Source organism: Oryza sativa, chromosome 2 (genome assembly GCF_034140825.1).
Source record: "Oryza sativa Japonica Group chromosome 2, ASM3414082v1".
Taxonomy (NCBI): Eukaryota; Viridiplantae; Streptophyta; class Magnoliopsida; order Poales; family Poaceae; genus Oryza; species Oryza sativa.
This window is the reverse complement of record NC_089036.1, coordinates 3,173,720-3,191,275: the sequence shown is the minus strand read 5'-3', so window position 1 is coordinate 3,191,275 and position 17,556 is coordinate 3,173,720. Positions and strand designations below refer to the sequence as shown.

The 17,556-nt window shown below is 43.6% G+C and overlaps 2 protein-coding genes across 2 annotated transcripts; one reads left to right on the top strand and one right to left on the bottom strand.

Moving 5' to 3' along the window:
• Positions 1 to 50: 50 nt before the first annotated feature.
• LOC4328364 (probable arabinose 5-phosphate isomerase) lies at positions 51 to 3,341 on the bottom strand. Its single transcript, XM_015771899.3, has 3 exons — positions 2,536 to 3,341; positions 1,660 to 1,883; positions 51 to 477 (listed from the first exon to the last, which is right to left on the bottom strand). The coding sequence occupies exons 1-3, from the start codon at positions 3,187 to 3,189 to the stop codon at positions 321 to 323; spliced, it is 1,035 nt and encodes a 344-aa protein (XP_015627385.1). The 5' UTR covers positions 3,190 to 3,341; the 3' UTR covers positions 51 to 320.
• Positions 3,342 to 11,954: 8,613 nt separating this feature from the next.
• LOC4328363 (EH domain-containing protein 1) lies at positions 11,955 to 16,185 on the top strand. The gene is made up of 16 exons (XM_015768478.3): positions 11,955 to 12,168; positions 12,277 to 12,356; positions 12,449 to 12,517; positions 12,633 to 12,690; positions 12,769 to 12,821; positions 12,901 to 12,943; positions 13,030 to 13,091; positions 13,268 to 13,387; positions 13,493 to 13,595; positions 13,728 to 13,777; positions 14,417 to 14,545; positions 14,632 to 14,883; positions 14,991 to 15,070; positions 15,347 to 15,473; positions 15,558 to 15,701; positions 15,867 to 16,185. The coding sequence occupies exons 1-16, from the start codon at positions 11,976 to 11,978 to the stop codon at positions 16,050 to 16,052; spliced, it is 1,749 nt and encodes a 582-aa protein (XP_015623964.2). The 5' UTR covers positions 11,955 to 11,975; the 3' UTR covers positions 16,053 to 16,185.
• Positions 16,186 to 17,556: the final 1,371 nt, after the last annotated feature.

Genomic DNA, 17,556 nt, shown 5'->3' with positions numbered 1-17,556 from the left:
AGGAGTGGTTTATGGCTTTAAAAAGCTAAACCAAATAACATGTCTGCTTGTTTAGGCTTAAACTTTTTATTCCACTGCATCTTAAACTCACATTCATTTACAGAGGGAAGGGTACATTCATCCAGCGAGCAACTGTCACATTGCTCTTTTAGAACACTAGACGTAGGAGACACTGGTAAACAATGCCTCTTTAACACTCTAGGCTACACGTACTAGTACAAAGATAAGGCGTCACCATTTGACAAGAATCCATGCAACCAGCGTGATGATGTACTGGACCAAATACTTGCAAAGAATCGCAAGGAGATGAGGCGAAAAGATTATAGTCCAGCTGAGACCAATCCGTGCAATGTGATGATCCCACAGACAACGTTGTTGCTATCAACAACTGGCAAGAACTGCACCGGAGAAGGGGGCGATTCCATCTTCTCCATGGCCTGTACTGCCATTGCATCAGCGGTGATTGTTCTTGGGTGCCTGAAAGATCAACAAACATGTTTAGACTTAAGAGGAAGGCTATATATCATGGTCAAAACTGATTCCAGAAAGATTTGTAAGAACGATTACTTCCAAACGATTCTGAATTCTACACGTAGCATTTGCCTCTATCACCGACGTTAGAATCAACAGACAACAGTGCTCTCAACTCGACGTAGACTCAACTGACCTTTGCTTGCCTTCAATCACTCAAAAATGAAATTTACCATTGGTCCCAAGTTGACAACTACTCTCCTAAATACATCAGTTGGCCAATGCTTCTACAACAAGAGTTGTACCAGCACAGCTCTATAGACTGAACTGTCATCTCAATAAAAGTTTCTTGACATAATTAGTTGATAGCTGTAGCCCTTTATTGGGCAAACAGAGAACTGACAAAATTCTGTCACCAGATCTTATAACAACACGCCGCAGTATCAGGAAATACATTATTGAGCAGCCCAACAGATCTTGTGAACCATATAACATCAGAGCGGAATTCTTTTAGGGGGCACCGACGATAAAATTAGATGAAATTGTGCAAAACACAAGGATGTGATCAGTGAATAGGAGAGCAAAAAAACCAAAACTAGCCCTGAAAAAGGAAATTAACTGTCAAAAAATCACTCACTAACCAACTCTCGCTGAAAACTTATCTTAATTCTTGGATGCTAACATTTCTATAGACCTGCTGGAACTATAAATGAATGTTGCCAAGAGAGCACAGTTTGGGTATATTTTTTAAGAACCACAACTCTTTGGAGAAATGTCACCACCTTTGTAGCTTAATAATACAAAGATAACTTTCAGTAAATTGATCTGTGTTATTTTCAGGAAAACCACATGTTAAAAGATAAGGGAAAGAAAAGAGGAGTCCCTTATCATGATCTTTTATGTGCGTTCTAGCACTTGATATAATTTTTTAAGTTCCTTATGGCCCAGGCGCCCAACCATGGACGCTATGGCTCAGCTTGCCATTTTTCAGGTTATTGCCTCCAAAAAGAGCACTTAAAATGACTTTGAAGATTAGAGAAGCACAATAATTTAAGAAAACAAAACTAAAACTAAGAATAGATAGTAGGAAAACCAGTTGTATGGTGCTTTTGGTTCTGTACGAGTTATCTAAAACCTTATTTTTACCATAAAGGACTAATAAATCATAAAGACTGAGCATAGACAAACCTGTTGCACATCTCTCCAACTGTCAGATTGAAAATTGCTTGCCCACTTGCCTTGAGTGTACGCCGGAGATCACCATCAGTGAAAGTTCCGATCAAATGGTACTCATCATCAACCACAAGTAGACACCCACAGCCTTTACTAGTGAGTTCAGTGAGTTGATCCATGATCATATCTCCCTCCTTGCACAATGGAAGCTCATTTTGCTTCTTCATAACATCCTTAACCTGCATAGTGAAATTTTGTCATGATTTGACTAGGGTGTTTGGAATCTTTGGGTTTCAGTTCAAATTTAAATTAAATCCTGTGGAATTGGATCCAAATGTGCCATACCCAAATAGGCTCCTAGGACAAAAACATTCCAAAGATCTATACAAGGAAATAATTGATCATTTTCTTACAATAATTCAAGGATAAAATGACTCAAATTTACTGGTAATTAGCACTCATGAGAAAAAATAGCAACCATAACTTCCACAAGCTAACCATCAAGAATCATGCCCAAAAAAAAAGGTGTCATCCAGCATCTTCTGCCATGGCTGCAAATACTGTGAAAATGACCTGTGAATAAGGACTCCTATTCATTGCAACCTGAGTGTCCTAATGAAAAAGACTCTGACGAGTAACTACAAAAAGAAATAAAATGTTGTTTGGATAGTGACAGAAATGCTGTCATAACCAGCACGTTCTGCCTTTATTATGAGTTCAACATTCCACCCTGGAAAAATCGCATAACTGATCGCACCGACAAGCAACTCATAAAGTAAAAGATCTTAGTATCAGTAAGTTTTGAGATCTAACTAATGTACTAAATTTGTAGTAATAATCAATTTGCTAATGCAAGAAATGACGGCAATGTAGCTTTGCAATTAGGTTTACCTTGAAGATGAGGGATTTGCCAATCTTGCCGGCGGGGTGGTTGGAGGCGTACTGGTCCCTGGAGAGGCGGCGAGCCTCCATGATGGCGGCGACGACGGTGTCGCCGAACACCATCTGTATGGCGGTGGAGGTCACCGGAGCGAGGCCGAAGGGGCACACCTCGGCCTGCAGCGGAAGGTGCACGTTGAGATCGCACACGGCGGCGAGCGGGCAGTCGGCGCCGGATGCGGCGGAGGTGAGGGAGATGAGGTGGGCGCCCTTGGCGCGGGCGCAGGGCGCGAGGGCGAGGAGCTCGTCGGAGGCGCCGGACTTGGAGAGCAGGACGAGGAGGTCGCCGGGGAAGACCGAGCCGATGTCGCCGTGGAGCGCGTCGACGGGGGACAGGAACCCCGCGCGGGTGAACCCGAGCGACGCCAGCGTCTGCGCCAGCTTCCGCGCCACGATCCCGGACTTGCCGACGCCCGTGAAGAACACCGCGCCGGGGGCGTCGACCAGCGCCTGCGCGAACGCCGCCGCCTGCGAGAGGTCGAGCCGGTCGAAGAAGTGGTCCAGGTGCCGCCGCTGCGCCCCGAACAGCGGCGCCAGGTCCGACGCCGCCACCGTCACCCGCCGCCCCGGCGCGCATTCCGGCGACGACACGGGGAGCGAGCCCATCCCCCCCTACCCCCTCTCGCGACGGTGTCGGCGGCGGCGGCGGCGGCGCGGCGCGGCGCGCGGAGGGTGCTTGTGAAAATGCCGCGGCGAGGCGAGGGAGCGGATCGCTTTGTTCTTTTCTTGGGATCTGGGGCTAATCGAGGTGACGAACTAGAGGCGGTATCCGCGAGCGGTATGGCTTTATGGGAGCTTTTTTGATTTGGAGCTCGAACGAGAGCTACAAGTTTATACTCATTTTGTCTACAAATACTATATTTGTTTTTTTAATATATAACATCGTTAACTTTTATATGGAGTTTGACTGTTTATCTTATTTAAAAATAAAGAAATACATAAATACAGTTTATTTGTTTTGTGACTTGTTTGATTACCAAGAAATTATAATATTAACTTATACTTTTATATATTTATACTATTTTTTTAATAAGACGAACGGTTAAGTGTTATAAGAAAAGTTACTAGAGTTATACATTAAAAAAAAGGAGGTAGTACAGGCATATTTTGGTTAATAGTAGAGATTAAAGTGATGTTGAGGTGAAAATGAAGTTGGCACACATAATACAAGATAGCCATCAGCACTTAATTAGTTGAGTTTTAATTATTATAAACTTGAAAAATAGATTTATTTGATATTTTAAAGCCAAGTTTTTGCACAGAACATGCTAAACTGAAAAACATGCTAACAAAAATTGAGGTAAAATATGTATGTTAATCAGAAAATAACAACACCTGAGGTTAAGCAAGAAAAAACATTTGGTGTCCCTCGTTATATGGATTGAATGATAGGATGATTTAGGGTAAGATGAGGGAAAAAAATGAGATGCAAATTGAAATGTTTGTATTTACAGATAAATTCCGAATGCTTGGTATGCTTGGACAGAGGGAGTAGGTGGCATGTTACACAACTACATATAAATACAAAATTTCCCTTTCCATTTGTTTGCAAAAATGATGCGTGTTCCACGACAAATTATTATTTTGTATTTAAATAGCTAGCAATATTTGTGAACGAAACGCTATTTCAGTTTGGTTGTACTCCAGTCCACAGTTCCACAATTGTCCGGTTCTTTCTTTATAGATGAGGGGTAAAATTGGTTTATAAATAATAATTCAAGATATCTATAACAGAGGCGAATGTACGAAATATTAAAAATTTGATTTTAAAACCGTTTCCTAAATGTGCTGATGAAGAAAAGATTTTCTAAAAAAATATACTCCCTCCTTTTTCATATTGTAAGCCATTTTGACTTTTTTTCTAGTCAAATACTTTTAAATTTGATCAAGTTTATAGAAAAATACAATAATATTTTTAACACAAAACAAACATATCATGAAAATATATTCAACACTATTTAATAAACAAATTTGGTGTGTGTAGATGTTGCTATTTTTTTCTATAGATTTAGTCAAACCTAAAGAAGTTTAACAAAGAAAAAAAATCAAAAAGACTTAATATGAAACAAAAAGAGTACCATTAAGCAGCTTAGAAAATATGCCGGTGATAACACTGGTACATAATATGTGAGCCGAAAAAACCAGGACCTAATATACTACCGCATCCATTGACAAAAAGAAGACCGCGCATCGTGCATGCCTACCGAACGCAGTCAGCATACACCGATGGTAATGCATTTATATGCAAGTTGGTTCGGTTTTGCCGTGCACTCTAGAAAACGAGATGGTGATGGGCATGGGAATTCTCCTATACAGCAACACGTAGAATCCATGGACGAGGCAAAGAAATGGTCACACGTCAAAAACAATGTGCTATGGAGTACGAGCACTGCGTGTCACCAAATGCATCCTGTTAAGCACGTTCACTTATCTTGCTAGATTCCATCTCTAGCTTTAGCTTTCTGTCTTCACCATAAAATTTCCGCGAACACGTAAAAAAATTACACGTTAATATATTAGAAGAACATTAATAAATTAAAAGAAAAGAGTATTTGTTTACACAACTAAATCGACCAGACCAAGAAAAAAAGAAAGAGACTACTACGACCGCTAAACATAACTCCAATCAGCAGGAAGGAGGCAAAATCACACTACCCTCCCAAGAAAATCCCAAAAGAAGCAACGCCAGCTAATGACCATAGATGACCCTAAGTGATAATGGATTTTAGAACCACTAAGACTGAAGAGAGAGCATAGTCGAAAGCCCTGAAGTTTCACAGAATGACTAGTAGTAACATGTGTCATAAGAGAGCATGCATCGTTAGTAAGACGATCCTAATCACAATAGTTAAGGCCCCGTTTGGTAGGGCTCCAAACTCTAACTTCTAACTCTAAACTCGTACTCCAGTGGGAGTTGGGAACAAGCTAAGTGTTTGGCTAGCATTCAACTCTAGATCTGAAATTGAAAAAAAAAACAATCCCCTAAGCCTAGACAGCTCGTCCACTGCCGGCCGCCGACCGCGCCCACCCGCGTGCGCCGCCCCTGCAATAGAATAAAAATAAATTTATAGGTAAAACTTTTATATATGTGTTCGGAGTGCCTTAAAAGTCAATGCTGAAAAAGAAACTACGTTAAAAATATCTCAAAATCAATGTCAAAATTTAGTTTGAAAATTTAAATTTTGGCTTTTTCTTTAGTTGAATAGTCCATCCGATGGGAGCCCACACCAGCATCAACATGGTCCCAGAATTAGCACAGGTGTCGGGTGTTAAAATGGACAATGAAACTGAGTGGTACTGACGGCAGGGGAGCATGATTTGTGCGGATCCGTGCCGACAGCTACTGTATCACAACTGTCACCAACTACAAAATACCCCATCCGTCCCAAAAAGTCTAATTCTATAGATGAATCTAGTCACATATCTAGAATTGGACTTTTTTTTTTTGGACGGATGGAGTATACAATAAGGATGGCTAGCTTATTGGTTACCAAGGCTGTGTTTTTCACATCAAAATTGGAAGTTTGGTTAAAATTAGAACAATATGATGGGAAAATTGAAAGTTTATGTGTGTAGGAAAGTTTTGATGTGATGAAAAAATTGGAAGTTTTAAAAAAAAGTTTAGAGCTAAACACGGCCCAAGAACAAAAACTCTGGCATTTGGCAGAGAAAAACTGGAAGGTTGTACCCTTTATAAAAGAATAACTCTTATACATGAATTTGGGCTTATTTATCCATGAATATGAGCATATGCTATGTTTAGAGCAGGTACAATAGCAGACTATTAGCCAGCTATAAACATATTTTAATGATATAAAAGATAATAGAGAAGAGCAGCAGGCTACAGATCTGTAGCCAGCTGCAGCACGGACTCCAAAACATAATACGTGTATGACAGGTGGGACCATATGTTAATAGTATAGTAAGCAACTATTGTATGAATAGGCTATTAGATCAGCTATAGATGTATTGGAGCTAATAGTGGGCTACACTATTAAACTTGCTCTTAGAATTTTGTAAAAAAAATGTAAAAAAATAGATTTTTTTAAAGATAGAAGTAATGCAGGATGCCGCACAAAGAAACCCCAAAAGATGCTGGCAGAATTACCGCCTGCGCGTGCCCCGCCGACCGCGACCTCGCATGGCACCTTCACCAGAATCACCACGGTCCAGCCGTCGCGCTAGCAGCTTGCTTCGCCTTGTATAAGAAGAACTAAGTCATTGTAATATTTTTCATATTTATATGGTTGTATGTCTAGATTCACTAATATTCATATGGATTTTCCACATCCATATGAATATTATGAAATGGGTGAAGTACTAAGGAGGGATGTATTATGTTAGTCAATATTAAATGTTGAAGTATGGGCAGGAATTGGTTTTGAATACGGGACAGAACCAGGATAAAGACATTGCTACAAACAATGAAATTCCACGCGGAAAACCATGTTGTTCAAAGGTGATCCGGGGATAGTTAATCTGTTTGACAAGAATTTTTCATCACCTTACTGAAATAACTACAGCATAAGAGGCAAGTTAGGAAGGTTACCACTATCATTTTTCGAGTGCATACCAAAATCGATACTATGGTTTTACTTAAAAAAAATTGTTGGGATGGCTAGAAGGAGTTAGCCATCCAATTGTATTAAGATAGGATAAGCTAGATATTTTTTCAACCCTTTATTTAATCCAGGTGAAATATGAGCAGGTTGAGAGATCGAATCTGGAATCCAGCACTATCATGATAGTTAGGAAGGTTTTAGTCGAGTTGATTAAAACAGTGAATGGAAGTCCTTGCTACTTAGGGAGAAACAGTGAATCCAGCACTGCCATGAAGTTGTCTTGGAATAACCGGTATGACGGCTGACGAGTTCATTTTGAATGAGCGAGAAGTTAAATGTCCAGTAACGTGTTTGAGAAAATGTGAGGTATATGTGTAAGGTTGCAAAAAAAAGTGATGTATACGTGGACACAACCGAACAATTAATCGACAGTTCATCGGTTGGCTGTCAAATTTACTGACAGAAACCAAAATCAATAATCAGGAACAGGGACAAAGAGCTATGAAAAATTGAAAAGGACTTTCCATCGGACGCTGTTCCATCCCCTTCCATCGCGACCTCGCGCCGGTTCTGTTTGCTATTCGCTGTTCGTTGTGGCCCCAACGAAGGACCTGTTTGGTACAGCTCCAACTCCTAAATTTAACTCCAGGAGTTAAGTCTGGAGTGGAGTTGTGGAGCTGCCTAAACCCAGCTCCACAACTCTAGTGTATTTTGTGAGAGAGCTCCACCCAACTCCACTCCCAGTTTTGGTGGAGCTGAAACTGTTTGGCTGAGCTCCAGCTCCAGGAGGGGTGGAGCTAGAGCTGGAGCTGTGCCAAACAGGCCCGAAGACGAAGATGACGCCAACTGTGACCTCGCCTGCTTGACGAGGAGTTCCTGGCCGTCTTTGCGACCAACAGCAGGGGCCCGTGCGGCAGCGGCTCCCGTGGTGCTAGTAGCTGCATGCGAGGCACCACGGCGGCGCTGGTGCCGATGCCGATGCAGCCGCTCAGGTGCGACGGCTAGGAGATCAACGTGCAAGATGCGTGCGATGCGGGGAGAAAGACAAAAATACCCTCCCACTCATGGTACCGCATCTATCGATTCTACAGTACCACGCGGTATAGAGGCTGTCTCAGCCATTGGATTGGGCTAGATGGACAGCGAGGATCTGGTACTGCACAGGCTCAAGGACAGTAAAAAAATCTCTGATCAGATACCAAATTACAAATAGTTGCGCGCGCGCGAGAAAGAGAACGAGTATACCTCAAGGGCTTTAGCAAATGAATGTACGAAAAATTGAGACTTCACAACTATCGTCCTTGCATGTCGTCGGAGATACTTGCTTACTTCCATCTAACAAAAAATAGAACTGCAACATCAGCTTACTACATCTTGACAGATGGAACCATTAATCTTGACAAGTTGGCATACGTCCATAGCACCACCACCAGGCACAACTGTTGGGTTCTTGACAGCTCTACTCACAATAATGATGGCACCATGTAGACTTCTTTCAGCTTCCTCGATGAAATAGCATGACAATGCAAACAACTTGAATACGGTAAATCCTCGGTTTCGTAGAATTGGCTAAATATATAAGAAGATAAGTCATAGTAAATACCTGGTCTGCGCCACCACGAAGAACAATACACTACTGGGGAAGGGCTCTCTAGTCCCGGTTTACAACCCCTTTAAATCCCGGGTTGCAATATATAGGTGTTGTCTGACCAGAAGTACAACCACTAAATGATTGAACCTTTCATTTCCTACTTGTTTTTCCTAAAAAACTCACAGAACAACGCTGAGTCGCCGGCTGCGAACATTCCGTCGCGGTGCTTACCATCAATTGCCCGCCATGGCTGGAGGTGGAGGTGGAGCTAGGGTTGGGGGGAAGGAAAGGAGAGGAGGGATAAGGGTTTTGCGGTTTTGGTTGAGAGCTTTTTCCGCCTTCGCCGGCCGCAGTGACACCGCTAGTTTTCCGCCTTGGCCGCAGTGATTTTTGTGCTGCGTTCTAGCCCTTGATTTTCCATCCTAAGGCCGTGATGAAGCCACATCATAACTCAAAACTTTAGTCTCATGGTGTAAAAATATTACTCCCTCCGTTTCTTACGGGTTCCTTTGATTTTTTTTTCTTTAAGTCAAATTTTCTAGGTTTAACTAATTTTATAAAAAAACATAGCAATATTTTTTACACAAACCAAATATTTTATCAAAGTATTTATTTAATATTAAATTTAATGGAACTAATTTGATGTTGTAGATGTTACTATACGTCTTCAGAAACTTAGTCAATCTTAAATAAGTTTTACTGCTAATTATAATATGAAACGGATGAATACATGGAGTATTACATTCTTTTTTTTTCAAAAAGCAGTATAACGTAGACGCCCACAAACATGCACACACTCACCTCTATGAATAGATGGCACACCCTATCTCTATGAACATCTCTGAAGATTGAACCAACATGTTTTGAGATTGATAAAGTCCATCACGGACATTTCCTTTCAAAGATTGGACTGGTATAAGCCACAAGAGATAAGAGGCACCTTGCACTTGATGGGTAGATCGTCTATCACTGAAAGAATAATTAGTCATAAATATGAGCACTTGTGTCAAGTCTACGAGTTGAATTCGGTGGATAGGTTTCATCACCAAAAACCTACCCAGTTGAGATACGCTTATTCGAGTAAAATAGTAAATTATGTTATATATGTAACGATAAAGTAGGTTAAAAGTCATTTTACAACCCTTGTAATTGTGATGATTTGATCGGAAGTATTGGCGGTTTCCTACTTTCTCTTTTTTTTTCACTTTTAGATGTGTGTTTGATACCAAATAAGCATAAGCCTTTTATAGCATGTTATGTATCTTGCTCCAAAATTTCTTGGAGTCAGAGATGCTAAGACTATAATAAAGTGATGGTTTGTCAACATTTGTACCAAAAAGAGATAATATACCACTTGATTTTAGTCTACAAAATTCAATTTGTACCAAATCCACGAATCGAGGAATAAGTTCACTTTGGGTCCCTCTATTTGTCGCCTAGTCCGATTTTCGTCCCTTGACCGCAAAACCGGGTACGACCCGTCCCCCAACTTACGAAAACCGGGCAAACGAGGTCCCTCGGCGGTTTTGAAGGCGGTTTTGGATGACGTGGCATCTACGTGGCTTGTTTGACTAGGTCTCTGTCCCACGTGGAATTGACGTGGCGCTTACGTGGCAATTTTCAACCCGAAAAATAAATAAACCTCGCAGGACCCACATGTCAGTTTCACATAGAAATTATAAAAAAGGTGGGGCCCACGTGGGCCCCACATGTCAGTTTCACATAAAAATTATAAAAAGGTGGGGCCCACGTGGGCCCCACATGTCAGTTTCACATAAAAATTATAAAAAGGTGGGGCCCACGTGGGCCCCACATGTCGTTCTCTCCCCCACTTTTCCTCCACCGCCCTGTTCCACCGCATCCTCGTAGCCCGCGCCCGCCGGCACTCACCGACAAGGCGACGACACGACCCCAACCGCCGCCGCAGCCCGGCCACCGGCGGCACTGCCCACCTCCCTGACCCGCCGTGGCCGCTCGGGGTAAGGTGGTTCCCCTGTTGCCGCTCCCGCTCCCGCCGTGCCGACGCAGGAGTGGACCGCGCCCGGCCGAGCGAAGGTCGACGGTGGCGACCAGCTGTGGAGTGGAGCAAAGGCCGGTGACGAGCGTCGTCCTCGGTGCCCCGGCGAACAGCAGGAGGCGAGGCCCCATCGGCCAGGCTCGGAGGGGATTCGGCCACCCGACAACGGCTTGGAGCAGAGGATGGAGGAGATCCAGCGACTGGCAGCGGCGTAGGCGGAGGAGCTCAGGGTCGGCAGGTGGAGAGGCGGGCGCCGGCGAGGGGCCCATCCCCCCGACGATGGGGACACCCTGTGGCCGCGGAGCCTGGCGGATGTCGACGCTTCATCGGTGGAGGAAGTCGGCTGGCTGCAGTAGCCACCGCACCAGCAGCTCCGCTTGCCTCGGCGGCGCTACCGCGGATGACGACGCACCCGACGACGACGACGCGGCCGCTCCCCCGCCGCCGGGTCGACGCTCCTCTGCGCGCTCGCCGACAAAGCGTGACGCCCTGTGGGCTCAACGGCTGCGGCAGTCAGGGCCACCTCCCGCCGCCCCTTCCTCTCCCGCCGGCCGCCGCGCGGCGAGCGCCGCTGCCTCTCCGCCACGAGAGGAAAGGGGAGAGAGAGAGAGTTGAAGAGAGGGAGATGGGGAGAGAGGAGGAAGAAGAGAGGGGGGCTGAGGATGACATGTGGGGCCTATGTGGGCCCACCATATTTATTATCTGACTTGTCGGCCCACGTGGGCCCGCTTTTTTAAAAAAAAATTTGTGCCGCTGACAGGTGGTCCCATGTTTTTTTATTAATTTTTCAAGATATAATGCCACGTAAGCGCCACGTCAATGCCACGTGGGACGGAGAACTAGTTAAACAAGCCACGTAGGCGCCACGTCAGCCAAAACCACCCTCAAAACCTCCGAGGGACCTCGTTTGCCCGGTTTTCATAAGTTGAGGGACGGGTTGTACCCGGTTTTGAGGGTGACAAATAGAGGGACCTAGAGTGAACTTATTCCACGAATCGATGACTTACAAAACCAATCCAACAAATTCAGCCCATTCGGGGAACAAACAGCCCACAGCGGCACAACAGCCCAAACAAAAATCAACACGCCTTTGTTGGATTCAAATCCAATTTCTCTCGTTCAAAATTTTCCGTTTTGTCTCCGCTCCAATTAAAAAACCGAAAAGAAATCGCAGGGGAGCGTGCGAGCGTGGCGAGGTGGGCCCCACCGAATTTTTTCAAAAATGCCTCGCCCTTCCACTTCTTCCACCCCGCATCACCCCCACCTCGTCAGGTTTCCGTTCCGCCTCCGCCTCTGCTGCTCCTCCTCCTCCTCGCCGCCGCCGCCGCCGCGACGAGGCATGGAGCTCGCGCGATCGGCCTGCTCCAAGGAGCACCACAAGATCTACGCCGGCTGGTTCGCCGTCGCCGACCCAGGTATGCCGCCTCGGCGCGCGCTCGATCTCTCTGTGTGTGTGACTTCGAGAGCCCCAGAATCGCTCGCTGATGGTTTGGTTCGCCGGTGGTGGGTGGTGGGTGGTGTAGATGGAGATGGGCGTGTCACGGGTGCTGATGCTACCAAGTTCTTCGCCATGTCCGGCCTGTCCCGCGCCGACCTCAAGCAGGTGCGCCGCCGCCGCGAGTTGGTTTTGGATTTGTTTGAGTCGGGTGGTTTCTTTTGGATTTTTTTTTTTTGATAAATCTGTGTTGATCCAAGGTCTGGGCGATCGCGGACACCAAGCGGCAGGGGTTCCTCGGCTTCGGCGAGTTCGTCGCCGCGATGCAGGTTTTGCTTCCACTTCGCCTCTTCCTTTATCCGTTACAGTTCGTCGTTCTGTGACTGCTGCTGATTCGAGAGGATGTTTCTGATTGTGTTGTTCTGTTGCGATTCGCAAATGCAGCTCGTGTCACTGGCGCAAGCGGGGGAGGAGATCACTCAGGACAGTCTGAAGCGCGAAGGTTGTTTCTCTTGCGATGCTGCGATCTGTATTTCAGTGTTTGTGTGGATGTCCCCTGAATTTATGGTGATTCTTGCAGACCTGAGTAGTTTGGATCCACCTGTGATGGAAGGTCTTGACGAACTACTTGCGGTAAGTTTACAATCTATGGCTTTGGTGTAATTCTGACGCATTTCAAAATCTCACTGTGATGTTGCAATGGCATTTTCAGAGATCAAAGGCTGGGGTAAAGAGAGTACACCCAGAAGAAAATGGTAAGAAATGTGCTCCCAAGGGTACCACCTGGTGAATGATGTCAGTGATGAGTAGGCTGTGATGCTAACTTCTTTCTGTCGTGCAGGCGCCCCTCAGGTTCAAGTGCATTCTGCTAATAGCTGGTTCAGTTCAAAATCAGCAAAGAAGGTACTAGACTTACGTGGTGGTGTTTCAGGATTTTCGTGCACTTTTATCATGTTTATCTTCAGGGCTAATATCATTTTCTTGCTCTTATAGTTTATTGTTGAGTCATCGAAATGTTCTTAGTACTGCGGTCTGCAGCTTAACAATTTAATGATTTTGTACCTTCATTCTGTCCGCAGATGCAGGTCCCCCTGACTGCTGTTACTTCTGTAATTGATGGCTTAAAAAGACTATACGTAGAAAAACTGAAGCCTCTGGAGGTTGCATACCGGTTCAACGATTTTGCTTCCCCGTTATTGGTATGGATGGTTCACATTTATTGAAAATATATCGAATACTTTCATGCTAATTGGATTATTGCTCTATTTCTCACATATCATTACATTAATTGTACCATTTTCCAGACAAGCAGTGATTTTGATGCAAAACCAATGGTTATGCTCTTGGGTCAATATTCTACAGGGAAAACAACTTTCATTAAGCATCTGCTGCAAACAAGTTATCCAGGTTCTGTGATTGAACTAATAGTGTAGTAATACATAATATTTCAGTTCCACTCTTAGCCACACTGCACAATTTAACGTTAGTCTCTTCTAATATAATCAGAGTATAACTTTAATTTTTCCCTTTCAACTGCAGGAGCTCATGTTGGACCAGAGCCCACTACTGACCGATTTGTTGTTGTCATGGTAAATGTTAACATGAGTATTTAATATAACATGCATCAGTGATATCGAGTTAGCTATTACTTGAGCATATGAACTATGGGGGATCTTTTATAAAGCAGGAAAATTGCATATGATTGATTTTGTTTTCTTGTATACTCTTGTTTTCAATATATTTTGTGCTTTCAAAGTACCATTTTTGGTCGTATTTCAGCAAAAGAAAAAAAACCAAGTTAGAGCTGCTTCATCATTCATTGTCAATAGATTAAAAAGTTTATCAGTTGACAATATCAGGTTGGTCGGTTGTAAGATGCAAGGGTGGCATACATTATACTCCCTTTCTTCTAAGTTGAATGGTTCACATGTGGACTAGTCATATACCATATCGTGTTTTCTACAGCTGTTAAGATTATTTATTGGATGAATTGCCTTCAGCAGCACACATTGGATAAAAACACAACTATTGTTATCCATTTTACATCATGGAACTACAGGTTTTCATCAAAGTTTCATTCAATGCACACCTGTAGAACATTTATTGATTCTTTTTAAGTTGTTAGCAAAAATATGGCTTCTGAAATCTGTTGGTGATTTTACAATGTTGTTTAGGCTGCTACATAATGATCCCATTAGTCTCTCATTTTTCTTCTTTATTTGTACTAGTCTGGATCTGATGAAAGGACTATTCCTGGCAATACTATTGCTGTTCAAGCTGATATGCCATTCACTGGTCTTACGACATTTGGCGGTGCTTTTCTGTCAAAGTTCGAGTGCTCTCAGATGCCACATCCGGTAAGCTTCAATTGGTGATATTAACACATACAGAAAGACATTCATTGCACAAACTGATACAAGCCATTTTTTTTTCTTCCATGAAGCTGCTCGATCATATCACCTTTGTGGACACCCCCGGTGTCCTGTCTGGTGAAAAGCAGCGGACGCAGCGTAGCTATGATTTCACCGGCATAACTTCATGGTTTGCTGCTAAGTGTGACCTTATTCTTCTTCTGTTTGATCCTCATAAGCTTGATATCAGTGATGAGTTCAAACGTGTGATTGCATCTTTACGTGGCCATGATGACAAAATACGTGTAGTGCTGAATAAGGCAGACCAAGTTGACACTCAGCAGGTAGAGGTTTTCCTTGCAATCAATACGGGAAGTGTTACACCATATTCTGTTTTAAAATGTGCTATGTTGTGCATCAGAATCACATAATCCCCTTATTCATGCTGCAGCTTATGAGAGTGTATGGTGCACTGATGTGGTCTCTTGGGAAAGTACTCAATACCCCTGAGGTCGCGCGTGTTTATATCGGGTAAATTCCTACATCTTCAATTATTTAACACCCCATCTTTTGCTTCTGTTTATAGTGCTGTCGTAATCTTGATTCTGGTGACTGACTGACTGACTGACTGGATGTTGTATAATTCCTGTATCAATCATAAAACTTGTACTTAGAATATTTTTAGAAGTCTAAAAGCATCGCTAGTAACTGACTGTTTAATTATATGAGCAAAATACTATATAAATCTCTCAGAGTTAGATGGAGGTTGTTGAAAACTGAAATTCACTCTGAAACTAATGTTTGCAGGTCATTCAATGACAAACCAGTGAATGAATCAGCTGTTGGACCAATTGGAAAGGACTTGTTTGAGAAAGAGCAAGATGATCTCCTCTGTGATCTGAAAGACATACCCAAGAAGGCCTGTGATCGTCGGGTATGATGTTCTCTCCCACTTATCTGATTTTTTTTTCTTTTCAACTGCTGAATTTTCAATGAATGTCGCCATTTGTACTTGCAGGTCAACGAGTTTGTTAAACGTGCTAGAGCTGCTAAGATTCATGCTTACATAATTGGCCATCTAAAGAAGGAGATGCCTGCAATGATGGGGAAAGCTAAGGCTCAACAGCGACTCATAGACAACCTGGGTGATGAGTTTGCAAAGGTACTAGTAGTACTTACAAACAACTTAATTGCCAGGATAGTTCGATCTATATTCATCACAAGAAGCTCATTTCCAACCGCAGTGATAAAATGGATCTTATAACTGCATTATTTTTTTTTCCATAATCTTCACCTGCTTGCATCTGAATTCAAACTGCTGGAACAGGTCCAAAGGGAGTACCATCTTCCAGCCGGAGACTTCCCTGACGTTGAGCACTTCAAGGAGGTGTTGGGTGGGTACAACATCGACAAGTTCGAGAAGATGAAGCCCAAGCTGGTGCAGGCCGTGGACGACATGCTCGCGTACGACATCCCGGAGCTCCTCAAGAACTTCAGGAACCCTTACGAGTGAGCCCGCTGACCTCTCGTCAGTTGTAAGATAAAGATGACCCCGCTCGGTCGTGAGTCGTGACACTGTATGTGAGTGACACCTGATGATGAAGGAATATGTTGTCAAGGCGAGACATGGACGGTTTTCTACTTTACCTGCCCATCTTTTGCAAATGCTCTGTGAATGTCTCCAAATTCAGAGACGCTATTGGACACAACGTTGTGACGTGTTTATTTTGGATTACAAGGCGAAGACACAGGATCCAAGTAACAAAGAAACAAACGAGTGAACGAAAGAAAACTAGCCTCTCATCGCCCATTTGTTGTTTTATTAGCCATAACCAAAATTTAAAACTTATTTAAGACCGATTTGTTTTTGAAATTTTCTCATCTTAATTTATTTTCAACATTGTATTTTAGACCGATATAAAAGTTTTACTCGTAAATTTTATAACAATATATTTTTTCACAACTTATGAGCCATAGACAAGGTTTCCCAAACCGTCGGGGCCGGGGGTTACCGCGCCCCGGTGGTAAGCACGGTTACCGTGAAAAACCGTATGAAACTGTGCAAAATTTATCAAAAATTTAAATTATTTTTTAAATTTATTTGAATTTAAGGAGGTTACCACGTTATTTCTATTACCGTACCACGTTATTTCTATTACCGTACCTCCGCAGTAACGCCGGTAACCGCGCGGTTACTGACGATTTGAGAAACCCTGGCCATAGATAAACTAATCATAGTTGTTGAAAAGGCAATACTAGGTAATCAAACGCCATGAAAAAGCTTCCACATTAAATTTAAAATTAAGCTCTTAGATTTAAATCTAGATTTAAAAACTCAAAAAAGGAAGAGCCTATTTGGTTTTCTACCATACCAATTCATTGGTTAGTGTTAAAATCTAGTAGTAGGCAATTTTTAACACTAGACACACTACCAATTTTTGGTTAGGACAGAGCCTATGTTTGGTTTGATACCAGATTTTAAAATATGGCTAAATTAAGCATGGCCACTATTAATTATTTAACTTAAATCTAAACGTATATTTATTATTTAAGTTACCAAAAAATTTTGGTTAGACACATTTTGGGTTCAATCCAACATTTTGGGTTCAATCCAATCCAAAACGGCCCTAAGCCCCCAGGCCTGAAAGTCTGAACTCGAAGATCCCAGCTGATCTGATCATCTCCACAACCTGCACGGCAGCCAGCAGCAGCAGGCAGCAGGTGCACGGCCGAGCGAGGCCGGCAGGGCGCAGCGAATATGCCTCGCTAGTGGTACGCAGCGCGACGACCACCTCCTCCACCCTTCCACCTCTCCTCCGGACCATATGCCACGATAAAGATCCGCACCCACCTCCACCACCACACCTGCCCCTCCCCCTCGCTCACACGCCCCCACAATTTACCACCCCCCCAACCCCAACCCCAAGAGGCGGATGAGGAAACACGCCGCGACGCGACCCGGCCCCGCGACGTGGACGCCCCGGACGCGGTCGGGGGACGCGCCATAAAACAAACCG

Bases quoted from the DNA above. Each gene is read 5' to 3' on its own strand.
- LOC4328363 (XM_015768478.3), top strand. From the start codon at position 11,976: ATGCCTCGCCCTTCCACTTCTTCCACCCCGCATCACCCCCACCTCGTC. The intron at 14,884-14,990 runs GTAGAGGTTTTC...TTCATGCTGCAG, and splicing joins ACCAAGTTGACACTCAGCAG to CTTATGAGAGTGTATGGTGC. The intron at 15,474-15,557 runs GTATGATGTTCT...TTGTACTTGCAG, and splicing joins AGAAGGCCTGTGATCGTCGG to GTCAACGAGTTTGTTAAACG.
- LOC4328364 (XM_015771899.3), bottom strand. From the start codon at position 3,189: ATGGGCTCGCTCCCCGTGTCGTCGCCGGAATGCGCGCCGGGGCGGCGG. The intron at 1,884-2,535 runs GTAAACCTAATT...TTCACTATGCAG, and splicing joins GCAAATCCCTCATCTTCAAG to GTTAAGGATGTTATGAAGAA. The intron at 478-1,659 runs GTTTGTCTATGC...TTGATCTTTCAG, and splicing joins GTTGGAGAGATGTGCAACAG to GCACCCAAGAACAATCACCG.